Source organism: Homalodisca vitripennis, chromosome 3 (assembly GCF_021130785.1).
Source record: "Homalodisca vitripennis isolate AUS2020 chromosome 3, UT_GWSS_2.1, whole genome shotgun sequence".
Lineage (NCBI taxonomy): Eukaryota > Metazoa > Arthropoda > Insecta > Hemiptera > Cicadellidae > Homalodisca > Homalodisca vitripennis.
Window position 1 is genome coordinate 179,007,494 of NC_060209.1, and position 14,491 is coordinate 179,021,984.

The 14,491-nt window shown below is 32.7% G+C and overlaps 1 protein-coding gene across 1 annotated transcript in view; it reads left to right on the forward strand.

Moving 5' to 3' along the window:
• The first annotated feature begins 1,704 nt into the window (after positions 1–1,704).
• LOC124357822 (neurobeachin-like) overlaps positions 1,705–14,491 on the forward strand; it is a 628,187-nt gene continuing 615,400 nt past the window's right edge. The window contains 2 exon segments of the mRNA XM_046809880.1: positions 1,705–2,030; positions 9,833–9,937. Coding sequence (XP_046665836.1) covers positions 1,998–2,030; positions 9,833–9,937 — 138 coding nt within the window. The 5' untranslated portion in view covers positions 1,705–1,997.

Consider the following 14,491-nt stretch of genomic DNA (forward strand, 5'->3'; position numbering starts at 1 on the left):
GTTAAGCATGAAACTGCTAAAATTATTCTTAACACGTAACAAAGCAAAACGTAGATAAAGCTTCACCATTGTTAATATTCTTAATTATACAAAGATAGGCCTGCAGTGAGGTGTGGGATCAGCCACCTCTAAAATTCTCATGGCATTCTTTTGTGTGATCAATACACTGTTTAGGCCACTATAGTTTTTCAAACAAAGCAAACTATATGCTACTGTGCTATGAAAAGAAGAAAAGAAACAATTCTTAAGCTATGCGTTCAATTATTCGGTATACACTGTTTAAGGTGTCTTATGAGGTAAAATCAATATATGCAACCTTTTACACACACAGTAAACATGTGCATTCTAGGTTAGATTAAGATCAAGTATAATTCCCATAAACTTCACCTTTGACTAATATCATTATTACAATCGTTACTAAAAGAAAACTAATTTTTGTGTTTTCTCTACTTTTATCAAATATATGTTGGTTCTGTATCAGTTATCCGTCTGCAAAAGTAAACTATCGGTTTATGTCTGTAAAGAAACGATTGATAAGTGTGATGTGGCAAAAGTTGCACCATCTCCAAACATTATATATTTCGAGTTTACACTAGAAATAAATCGTTAACGATAAGTATGACTAGAAAGAGACCAAGTACCGTCCCCTGTAGTATCCCGTACTTAACCCCAAGGTACTCAGAAAATTTTCAATTGGAACAAACGGTTTTGTACCTTTGGCACTAGGGAGATCGGTGCATATAAAGAGAAATGAAAACATTTTCAACATAGAGCTAACTCCATACCTACTACCTTTGTGGATTGAATTCATGATTATCTCTTTTTGCCGAATCAACTGGACGAGAAACTGCTTTCCTCTTCTAGTTGCTTAAGTGTGGGGAACCGATTCTTGCTTAATGCCAATAGATGTCTTAGGTAGTAAAGATTCAGTCTACCCATCTTGTCTTCTTAGGGTCGCAGTATTCAATTAGCGCTTAGTATTATTCCTGTATATCTCTGATTGTGTTAACACTCTGTACTGACCTATTAAATATGTTCTCAAAATGTTCACAAATTATTGTTCTTCATTACACAGTTTGTTATGTACAAATTCATAGATTCAAATATTTTAAACTGTGTTAAAGTATAATACAAATTATTCGTATTTAGAATATTTTTAAAAATTTATATTTATATTTTATTTAAAAAACAACAGATTTAATTACCTAATTACTTACACATCACACGCTCACGCCAATGCTTGTTTTACTGAACGTTGCGCTCAGAATATAAATAATCATATTTATAACAATTCATTGTTCATCTAAGTTACTTATTAATCCAATTTCATCTTGTAATACTTATCAATATTAATAATAATATAATATCATTTTAACTATTGCCGTCTCATACTAAAAGAACTAAAACTAATTCTTACAATATATTTAGACGCTCTACTCTAAGTTTGTGAAATGTACTCCGGTGTACTGTGTCATGTTTTCAATGCCATGAACCAAGAAATGCTTACAGCTTCGACCCTCCTATTAAAAATGCACAAAGGATCATTTTTATTTTGTTTTGCGCTTGAAACCGAACGGTATAAAGCTTACGACATCAAAACTAAGATTAACTGGCCTACTACAAAATAACACGTGCCCACGTGAAAACAAAAAAAAATACAAAATGATACATGAAACTGCCACGAAGCGCTAGTGATGAGTTTGGTTGTCTGTGATGTGTTGATATTGAGTTGACAGTTCCTGATATACGTCGTTGTTTGGTTTCTTTTATTGTTGTTAGAAGTATATTTATTTGTCTTAAACATTTGTGTTTGATGTGTGGCATTTATGTTTCTTAAATTAAATGTTATAAACAATGTAGTTTCCTATAAGTGATTTCCACATGAAACACCATTTCGATGGGACAGAGGTTATGTGCGTTACCTTGAATTTGTTTCATGCCGGGGTTATTTTATTTAGTTGAAGTTTTGTGTGAAGCTGATACACAGACTGTTTGCAATGGATATGACAGCAAATTCACAGTTGGATATGGTTAGTATATATCATCTTAATATTTGTTGATTTCCTCTTATCTAAACCGTCATTAAAGTGCCACAACTTACACAATATTCATAATAGAAGCTTTATGTTTTCTTGTACAATAAAACATTTAATTCAAGGCAATATATGCATTTTATGAGCTCTAATTATGGCATGGACTTTAATCATGATGCATAATATTGTATCTGATTTTCATTGGGCAGTTCATATATTACTTGAATAGATATAATAAGTGTTGACCCACCCTAGTTTTTTTATAGATAACATGATGTTAGTATTACCATTATAATACTAGTAAATTAGTATTACCATCAGTTTGCATTATTTATTGGAATTATGGGATATTGCACTGACTAATCTAGCTGTATCTATTGACACCAGTCATACAATCTAAAAGGATAATATTCCAGACAAATAAACCATCAACAGAACCTAGAATTTCAATTCAGAAACTATTATAAAGTACTTTAAAATTAATAACAAAAATTAATTATTCAAGTACGGAAGAATTTTCTTTTTCAATGTGGTGTATGAAAATTATAATTCTCAATCTCTTAATTAGGATTCATGTTCGGACACTGCGGAATATTTGTGTTGGGTAGGGTCCAATAAGCGGACCCGGTTTTTTATATCGAAGAATATAATCATCGATACCTAATATTCGCATATCGAATCATAGACTATCAATCTATATAAAAGTAATAACAATCATATGTTTAAATTAAAATGTGAATTTAATGATAACAAATAATAAATGAACATAAACCAAAATCAGGGAAACTCATAACTTTAACTAAATGAAACAGAACGAAAACGTTTTTACTAAAGTTGTGTCCACCATTACCTTCTTTTTTTGCATCTGAAGACGACCATGTTAGCTCCTCTGACAGTTACATTTGTTACCTTTCCATAAATATCACATAATGGATTCTTAGGTACTAACCCAACATCCTGAAGCCATAAAAAAACATATTTTATCGTCTTTTATGGATTCTTAGGTATTAACCCAACATCCTGAAGCCATAAAAAACATATTTTATCGTCTTTTAAAGCAATTTCGTGAAGCTTCCTAAGATTGACGGCCATTTTAATACACAATGTTACGTGAAATTTAAAATATTACCTTGTATTATTTGAAAGTGTTTACAGCTGTTCATATAGATTATTTAAGTTGTTAAAAATAATTCATCAGTATCGATTGATTATATCGATGGTTTATGATTAAGTAATATCGTTTGCCAATTTCGATATAAAAAAACCGGGTCCGCTTATTGGACCGTACCCTTTGTGTTAATTATTCCTTTGAGGACCAACCGTTCGATTTATTGCCGGTATATTATTATCATCATTTAACCCTCTCCCACTCTTAACAACTCCAGGCGTTTTTGGTGCTACTGAACCCTATTAATTTACTTAACCAACATGGAACACCTGATTCGCAGGCACAAGATTTTGTTATTGTTAATTTATGTATTACTCAACCCTAATAATGTAAATATTAAAACAAATTATGAAATTGCCAGAGAGGGGGTAGACGGACAGACATAGGCTAAGTACGTCAGCATAGAGCCTGAGCTGTTGGTTTGGCAGAAGCAGTCACAAGGTCCAGACTCAACATCAGTGTTCACTCAGAACAATGTTGTTAATAATATCGCTATCACTAGAATTGTCACCATCACAACACATTACAAAATCAATTTCACTGCCACAAAGTGCACAATTTACCCGGCCATGTTTTTCACTCAACTAATAAAAATTTGCAACCAAAAGGTTATTACAGAAAGTTTTTGAAAAAAGCAACAGATATGGTACAGAATGTTGCCATTAAAAAGCAGCACATGTGGAAGAAGATGGTAAAGTAATGCAAGTCGATCTGAGTCGTGCACTCTACAGTGGCACTGAGTCGTCCATGTCAATCCAAGTCTTTTGTACGGGAGAGGGTTAAGATATATATAATTTTCTATCTATTTTTAGTAAATATTTTTTTTCTGTTGCCTGTATGTCTCTAACTTTAAATGCCTTTGGAGTCGTCAGAATAGAGAGAACATTTTTTATGGTAATGTTGCATTGTAATTTTGTTAGCTGTCTTATGTGTCAGACGATGTCGAGTTGGATTGTGGTTTCTTGAGTTCTCCTAAAAACTTGAAAAATCGCACATTTTCAATATGCGCAGTTCTTGGAGCATGAGCAGAAAAACAAAACGAATTCCTGTACACATTTCAAATTTTTGTCTGGTCCTAAAAGGGTTAATTAAAATAGGTACTATGGTAAATGTTTAATTATGCCACTTTTACATTATTTGTTATTTTTTCAAAAGGAACATACTTGGAAAATATTATTGCAGATTAAAAAAAAAACAACATAAAGAATTGTTTTGGAAACCCTAAAACATTTGAAATACTTTGTATAAGGATTTGTTAATTAATGGGCAGACAGTAATGTCTGCGACCATCAAGGTATGTTATCCGAATATGGAATGAATGATTAACCAGGCATGATAAGAAAAATTGTCCAAATTGATACTTTTAATATTACACTTCTCAATGCCTTACCCGTTCAATTATATTTGGGTATATCTGACCTGCTAATGAAAAACGAAAAACCTTTTTTTAGGGGCGAAAAATACTTAAAGGTTATAAACACCTTAGGTTAAAACGGACATAGTTCGTAAGAATGAACAACTGCTCGAGGTAGTTATTATCGATCAGTAGTTATAGGTCTAATCACGAATTCTTGAGAGAACTAAAAATATTACAAACTTGCCTAACCGTATTATTAACTTGCTGTGTAGCAAACAATTGCCAGAACAGTTATTGTATTACAAAATACCAATGTAATAAATAAAAACTGACTATTATCTAATCTTTTCTTCCTCATATAAGCAAAACGATAAAACACCCACTACACAAACTTTCCAGGGTTTTAAGCAGGTAAAACATTGCTATATTGTTTTAGATATAGCAATATCCAACAATACAGGGTGGGGGGGTTTAATATACAGGGTGAGGCAGATCGTCCATCCAGCATGTATAGCAGAAGATCGGATTATTGTAGTGACATAAAACAAAATGAATAACCCATAAATACCACATGGGGAGAGTCCATTGAAAATATTTTGGCCTCAACCCAAATTAAAAAAATCATTATTCATGGAAGTCTCAATTTTTACATAGCAACTTGTCATGTCATGTATATAATTTTAAAGATATCCCAAAGGCAAAGTTAGTATATAAACTTTATTTGTATCTCTAACGGTTTTTAAAAAATAAACAGAAATAGGTTTTCCAAAGGGTTTTAGTGATAGGGCATTGTCCTCTAAAACTGTTTTGTATCCCTAACCATCGTGAAAAATACTTTGGTTATTGACCTTTAAAATTGAAAGTCCTAATTTCTCTAAAGTATATGTTTTTAATTAATAAAATATATAAGTTAAAAGAGAAAGTCTTGTGGATAATTTCTAATTTACTCTTACGTTTACACCAGAAACTTAATAATCCAATTTTGTAGTAGGGAGAGAATTATTAATAAATTTTAATTTTAAAACATGGATTTTATGATATGCAAATAACATTTTATTGTATTTAAGCGTATTTACTTGATGCTATAAAAGGTCAAGTTTTTACATTAAGGAAGTGGTTGGCATTAATATGGGAAGCACAACGTTAACTTAAACCTTATTACTTGTATTTTTTTATGTAATGTGTAGCAAGGTACCTTTTTAAATGTTTTTTCCAGACTTGAAAAATGTCAAAAAATTAAAGTTTCCTTTTAACAAAACAAAAAAATCACTATTTTTATTTTGCAATATGTTTTAATGTGTTTGTAGTTTTTAATATTCTTATCAAAATATCTAATAATAACAGATTTTTCTTAATAAATTGCACGCTTTGAGTGCAGAGGTGTCTCATTTATTGATTATATATTCCATACTCTTGAAATGTTAACCCGACAGTTGTACATTAATGATCAAAAGTTATACCTTATTTAAATTTCCTTGACTTGCATCTACCAAACCCAATTGAAAACTGGTTCAGCAAGACCAATTCCCTCAGATAGAGATTTTACCATGCTTTCATTGAATCGGAGACATACTTGTTCTGTCCATTTAACGAGCCCCAAGATCACGGTCAGTTGCTATTAGACTAGAAGTTCTCCGCTGACAGTTGAGAAGCTATACAGAGAGATAGTCTGTTTGTTCTAAGCCAGCTTTCTTTCTGAGGAGAGAGAGCCCACAAAATGGGTAAGTCAGATGTAGGCATGATCTCACTAAATTTGCTCGGAAATTCCTCTTTGCTACTCAAGTCAGGAGCGGCTATGTTGCTCAGTACTGAAAGCCAAGGTAGAGAGGTTGCCACAAGGGTTCCATCAATCAACTTCATACCTCTAGTGAGCAAAATATTGATCTATTGTAGTCCTACATATGCATATTTAGGTGCTCAATACACAATAATGGTACGCCAGGAGTGTCTGTTTCACAAGATGAGTCAGTATTGGCCTTTGTTTACATCTTAGATGTTGACTTTTATACATGTCTTTTGTAAGTGAGTAATTGATCTAGGGTGATTCCCAGGTATTGAGAATGTTCATTATGTTGAACCAATAAAAATATAAAAAAAACATTGAGATGTAATATTTTGATATTGACTGAAAATATTCTCAAAAAAATTACTTCTTTCATTTTTTAAATAAGATTACTAATAATAATGAACTTTGGGAATGTAGTGTAAGAATGGGCCTTTAAAATAAAAAAGACTGTAATTATTCCTAATGTGGTTTGAACATTGCCCCAAAATATTACTTGTCTAGTGTAAATCAACTTTTGATGTTGCTGTGTAAAATTAAAATTCAGCTCCTTCAGTACATCTAGAACTTATTGGTTTAGAATAAGAAATTATTTGAAATATTTTATTTAGATTTACACAGATAGACCATAATTTTGGTTTTTAATCAAGAAATGTTAACAGTTTTTTGTTTGTCCAGAAATGTTAGTTTTTGTCCAGGCTAAATTGTATTACAGAATGTCTCAAAAATTATAAATTACAAGATAGATTGTTATTGATAAACTTAAAATATGTTTCAGAGTAAAATTATCATGTAAGATGGTTTTGGGTGTTGTCATGGGTTTATTTTGTTAATTTCTTTTAATGTCTGATAATTAAATGATTTCTTTCTAAGGAAAATTTTAACTAATGTGATTGTAATTTTAAAGAATTTGCGTGTTCTTACAGTATCATACAAAGTTGATTCAAGTATATACAGGATAATTAAGAGGTGAATGAAAAAGAAATATGTTGAATAACTCAGCTCCTAACCAAAGAATAAGTGTGTTCGTTACCTCTACTACTCGCACTGGTGATAATGAACTGACACGTTTGTTATTTTGAAGAACTATACCTCTTCATGTCAGTACAATGTATTTTGTAACTTACCCAGTCTAAGAAAAACAATGGATACAGAAGATCTTGGTGAAGAATGATGAGCATGAATTGTTACAGAAATGTACAATGTGTGATTATACAAGCCTAGTGTGGGGCCAAATGTACGCTTTTCTTATTTATTAAGACTAATGCATCAATTGTTGGCGTTGGTGAAATATTTGTAGTAAATACCTGAAATCTTACAAATTATGGGTAGGATAGTTAATGTTTTATTAGTGGGCTTTTAAGTGAAAAAAAAGAGGAATCTCTTGCATTGTTGTAAAACTGGATCAATTTGATCCTTATGACGAACACAGTTGGGAATATGTGGTTTGCCTTCAAAGTTTGAGCATCCAGTAAAACATGCCTCTCTACATGGGATGCTATTCTTGAATATACTGTAATTTTCTCCTTTATTCTTGAAATCCAAATTCTCTGCCCTTAATCATTGGTAGTTGTGTTTTAATTTGGTAAAAAAGACTGTAGTTCTTTCATTGAGGGCACTTGGAACCAAGGTTAAAGTCCAGAAAACCAGTGCCCAGGATTATGGAACATTGTGGAAGGTACCATAATCCAGGTCAGTACGTAATAATTACGTATAAGCTGAGGGCGGAACTACAATTATGCCATCATTAATGCAAGCTCAACGTCCTGTCACCTATGACCTCTCAACCACAGACTGCCTCATCCATAAACAAGTATGAATTAAGGATCCTTGCATTAAATTTGGGTAATTCCTACTGTAAATTATCATCTTAGATTGGTACAATTGTCAGGACCAGTGCGAGAGAAATGTTTGGACCATGCGAAATGTTGATTTGGCCTCCCCCTCCTAATTGTGCACTTTTATAACAGTCAGTGAAGTAGAAGCCTCTCTGTTGAGTTGTTGAGTCGACAAACTTTACGCAAATCACATTTGTATAACATTTTAAAGTATGTATGTGAAATTTTATTCTTTACAGAAAGTCATGTTTTCTATTAAGTTCTAGGAGAACACATAAATTTAATAATGTCATATAGCAAAATATAAATAGTCAATAATGAAAAAAAGACAACAAAGTAAGGAACACATTCCGTAACCTCAAACTCACCCATATCCCAAATATTAACGTGTGAGAAAATAACTGTAATATGAGTAATCTAATAGTAATAGAAAATGTGAGAGTCTGGTGGGATTCAAACTGAGCTCGTAACTTCCCCCTCCTTTCCACATGGCTAAAGGACTACTGTGCATCGCCAGCCTAAGGACCATATGGAATCTCTCGGCCTGTATTTGATATACGTCATCAGTGATCTTAACTGGTCAAAAAAAAAAAAACTACTGAAAAATCAAACAATCAACTTTTGGAAGGAGACAAGAAGTTCCAGGACTGCCAGATGTATCAATGGAAAGTGAGACAAAATTCCTCGGAATGAGTATTGATAGCAATTTATCATTGAACAATCACATTGACATACTCTCCAAAAAGCTGAATTCATGCCTATTATGTTTTAAAAAGAGTAAAGCATGCCAGTGATGACGTAACTACAAAAATCGCCTAGTGTGCGTTGTTTGAGTCACGCAAGACACAGCCTCGCAGTTTGGGAAGGTACAAGTACAGGAAATTTAAATAGAATACTGCTGCTACAGAAAAGAGCAGTCAGGATCATGTCTGGCCTTGACCCAAGGGAGAGCTACAGAGATGCCTTCCCTCACCAGGGAATCATAACGATTATCAGCCTATACATCAGAGAAAGCATAGTCCATGTTGACAAAGAGCAATTGAAACGAGGCCATGACTCCCTTAATTACAACACCCACCGTGCTTCAAATTTTCACCTGGCACTACATCAAACTGCACTATTTGAAAGGAAACCATCCTTACATGGACAGAAAAGTCCTCAACCATCTTCCCGAAGATATAATAATGCTACAAGGACAAAGACTGAAGACAGCGTGACTTGAGTGATAAACCATAACATGATCATATTGACAACAAATAATCAAGAAATACCAATACCATAGGTTTTTTCGCTCTCGGAAATCGTCCACTGCTTCAAAATTGTTGTTTGTTTACTATTGTATGTTGTTTGTGTTGTATTGTATGATTTTGTTGTGTTACAGCTTGTGGTAGATGGAAATCAACTTTCTTATCTAAGATGCTCAGAACATCAAGCTGCTGGATTTTTGTTGTGTTTGTTTACCATTGGTAATGCTGTATTGTACGATTTTGTTGTGTTACAGCTGGTGGGAGGAGGAGTTTGACATGGAACTGAACTTTGTCATGCATGATGCTCAGAACATCAAGTATATGTTGGAGCCGTTGAATCTTTGTTGTATTTGTTTACCATTATATTATTTTTAATACTGTATTGTATTATTTTGTTGTGTTACAGCTGGTGGGAGGGGAGTTCGACATGGAACTGAACTTTGTCATCCAGGATGCTCAGAACATAAAGCACATGTTGGAGCTGCTGGATCATTGTCCTCCAAACTTACAGGTGAGTGGACACAACAGTCTTTGAATTATACATTTTTTGTTGGTTTAATTCATTATTAATACTTAATTGCTTAAAATCTATACTCATTGGTTTCTGAAAGTTTAGTATTTAAATAAATAACTGAATATTTGAAATACATGATGGTCGTGGGTGAGTCTTATCCTTGATTTATTGATAGGATTTTTTAAAATCCGCTTTCGATTTGAAGTATTGGTTGTATTCATGAAATTCTTTCAGTACTCCTAAAACTTATTTATTGTTCGGATATTCCTCTAGCATAATTGTTGGCCTCAGTATAGTCACAGATACGAAAAAAATGTACAGCAGTGTAAATTAAATTTCCTTTTCAGTGGCTGTACTATTATACTGCAAAGGGGAAGTGCTTTACAGTTTTGCTGTGCTTCTTAATGTAAACTATTATTTATTATCTTCTTTCCTCCTTTTGCTATAAATAAACTATAACTAGTACCTGCTATACGATAGGTACTAAGCTGTTGTTAGTTGCCCAGTTCATGCAAATAAAATTCAAGGTTTTTTGAAGTTTCCAGTTTTTTTGGTCACTGAAAGTTTATTAACTGAGGATTAGTGAAGCCTAAACACTCAGGTGGCTGACATAATTTCTTTTCTGAATAGTATCTGTCTACAGAACATTTTGAGAGTGAATTCAGTTACAGACTTAAATTTTGCATATATTGCTATAACTCGAAGGACTGGTAAAATGTTTTCTTCTGATTTTTGGCCTGTCTATATTTCTGTCTCCCTGCCTGCCATAGGATATCTTGAGAACTAATTGTGCTACAGACTTTGTTTTTGTTGAACTTAACAATTTATTTTACTGTCTAATCGTTGCATCCAATATCTAAAATTAAATAACAATAACAGTCAATAGTGCATACTGTGTAATAAATACTTTTTCATTAGAGGTTAAGGTGAGTGCTTGTCAAACTGATGCTGAAACTGAAGCGTGGCATAGAGGTTAAATCCTTTTGGCATGTTAAAAAAAAAAATGATTTGGAATAAAGCCTTAATAATAAAATAATTGTTCACATTTTACTGCTGTATTATATTACGAAATAATTGGAAAAAGAAATTTGCGTTGCAAATCTTATTCGACTTTGATATTTAACGGCTGGGATTAGGTCATTTATCGTGAAAAATCCTGGGATTGATGGGAACCTTATAGGAATAATATTGATTATTAAGATAGAAACAGACATAAAATATATGAGAAATAAAACTTGTTTGAAATATGACAAAAATCGAATTAAGAACCAATGTTTTTGAGTTTAGAAAGTGGAACGAACATGCGATGAGGTTTATTTGTGTCACTGATGTACAACATGTTACTGTTGTGGGATGTTGATGGCGTCTCATCAGGGACTCTGTTACACCTCCGGTCCGACAATCAACAATCTCTCTGACAAAGGATTCATTCACCAGAGTGCTATCGCTGTTGCCCGCCCTGCCCCGCCCGCCTCACTGCCGTTCGTTACCAATCAGTTTGGTTAAACCCTCAATTTATTGCACCAGAGTTGAACTAATCCTACAATCCGATCTGAGAGAAATATTTGCCTTCTAGTCTCATCAGTGATCGGCCATATCATTACAGTTGATTGAAATTAATGCTTAATATAGCATAACAGCCTATATGATTGAAATAATTTAATTGTTTTATTTAATGATTATAGGAAATTTTTAATAAAAGGTAGATAATTTGTTTTACATTTTTAAAACCTATTTTGTGTATTTGTTGGAAAATATACAATTATATAATAATGGTTTTCATGGTTTCAATATATACATAAAACCATATTAGATAATTTAGTAAGTATGATTGTTATAATTACTACATTATAACAATAATGGGCTATGAAACTTTTTTATGATTAAAAACTTATAGGATTGAAACAATAATTATTTACTTATAGGATAGAAATAATATTTATTTAGATTTCCAACATAGTGAAATCTAATGTTATATCTAGTATTTGCTGTGGGCAACCAAGATGTTGTTTCTGTTGTAGATATCAACGTCAAAATTATAAAGTAGACTTTTAAATATATTTCCATTGGTATATGGACATTCATACAAATTGACTAATATATATTATATATTTTTTTTATATTACATATACATATATGATCAATTTTATATCTATAAAATATCTCAACATTTAGAATTAACGCCTTCATAAAACAACAAATAAATTATTTGTTTATGAAGTTTAATGCAGGGAATAAATTATTAGGTAGTCTAAATTAGGTAGCTTTGAGAAGCTTTCATAATCAAGGCTGTGACTAAAATTTACCAGGCCTTTATATGGTTCTTTATCTAAATAAATAATTATGTAGATAAGGCCTTCTACTCAAGGTGGTATCATAAATAGACAAACCTTTGTTATGAATCAAATAAGATCGATTTCAAGTTGTAAGAATAAAAGGTAGGTGGTACCGATAAAAATATTGAATCTAAAAATTACTTTTGAATTTTTGCACTTAAAATTCAGTTCTCTAATTTATGATTTAATTACTTATTAGTATTTTGATTAGTATCAAATTTGTAAGTACTAATACTTTCTTACTATCAATTTTCAGAATCATAATGCAGGATAGCCAAATAGTGTTTGTAGTATTATTTTTTTAAGTTTTGTAAAAACGATATATATTTATTTAGTTAATAGAATCTATAAAGTGAAAACTTAAAAGGCTTGCTTTTCCTTGTGGAGTCGCATGAATGAGTTCAGACAGAGTTGGTTACACTGATAGGTGTTATCTAAGTACTTATGCAGCCTGATAACACACTAAACATATGGTTAGACAGTGCCATTCCCCTACTTCTACTTCTGTAACTGTGTGATACCTCTTCTTGAATTCTTCGCTTTAAACTGACAACATTGCCGCTCACGTTGATGTAATCTCTTTATGAATGTTGTCCTATGTAAAACAGTGCCAAGACGGGGTAGTCATACATTAGTAGGAGGAGATGTCGGTTCAGAAGTTAGAAATATATATTATATTTGGTGCATCATATCTGAAGCACAGAAGGTAAAATGTATAGTTCCAGCAGCGGTGTCATTATTTCGTGTGTATGATACTTAATACATCCAATTGTTGTGGGATTCGGACGTTGGGAAAATGACAGGATAAGACTGTAAGACAGACAGACTTGTAAGACTGAAGAGACAGGAAAACAGGAGTGAGATGAGTAGACCTGGCTAATTGTACCTTCAAATCGGTGTAAGTTGATTACAATTGTCATGAAACCAGGAAAACTTGAGAGTAAATTGCTGGGGCAAGTATGAAGCCTGCAGTTGCCTTTTTGAGAGATCTTTCCTTGCTAGTCTATTACGCTTGTGGTTCCACTCTCCGAAGTACTCAGGTTCTCCTCCAGGGTAACAACCCTCAATGCTTTGTTACTAGAATGCCTCCCTCCGGGTCCTCTCCTCCACCGGCATAGTTCCACAGCCTAGTTTCATCCACACTAGAATACAGTAGCAGGTGTGGCAGCACTATATTCTGCTGGAGAACAATTTGAGTCTAGTCAAAAGTGACAGGCACTATGTTACTATTCCGGACATTGATTACACGACTGCGTACAAACCAGATGTGATCCCAATGGGGGATTTTCAAGATAACTTATTGTGGAGTCACGTGTTAAGCTTTGCTGTACAAATTAACATTAAACCTTTACTTTACAAATTAACATTAAACCTTTACTTTATAAATTAACATTAAACCTTTACTATTCCGTTAATATTTATTGTAGTAAAATAAACTTGGTATCAAAATGTGCATATGAAAGTAATCCATATTTCGCTATTCTTATAAATTTTTCATAAAATCATAGTTCTCTTCCATAGTTATTTTAGTCAGAACATTTTGTATGGCCGCCATTTTGAAACCCGATATAATACTTTTCTGAAAGTTGTCTAAAATGGGTCTTAATTGGACCAATAATTTTGCAAAGTTTCGACTTTATACCTTTATTTACTGTAAAGATATAATTTTTTCTTAAAATCACAAGCAGACAAATAGGTGGCAAAGTAGGACTATACTTTATATATTTCTTATTAATTTTGACTTTAAAGATCAAAGGGTGAAGTTTGATAGAGTAATTTTTGGACACCCTGTATAGGACTTGTGGACTCACAAAAGTAGTAAAATACTCACTATATGAATTGGCATTATTTTAATCCTAAGAATTGTTATTAGCTAAATATAATTTAATAACTTAAACTAATATTCGAATTCAAAACTGTATTAAATGGTAGCATATGTTTCTGATGAGAGGCAGAGAGAGATAGAGAGTGAGAAGGAGAGGTGTCTGTCTCTCTTTCTGTCACACACACTTGCTAATTAATATTCACAGAGGGGCTCCTTGATATGAGTGGCTCTTTACGTAATGACCAGAGTGAACAGAGAGGAACAGAACATGGCAAACAGCTTTGTCCTCTCTCACTGTCCTCGAATTAGCTTAGACTAAACAGATAATAAGAAAAACCAGGTAAAGTGGATTCAACTGTAAGGTGAACCAACCACAGATTTGGAACATTG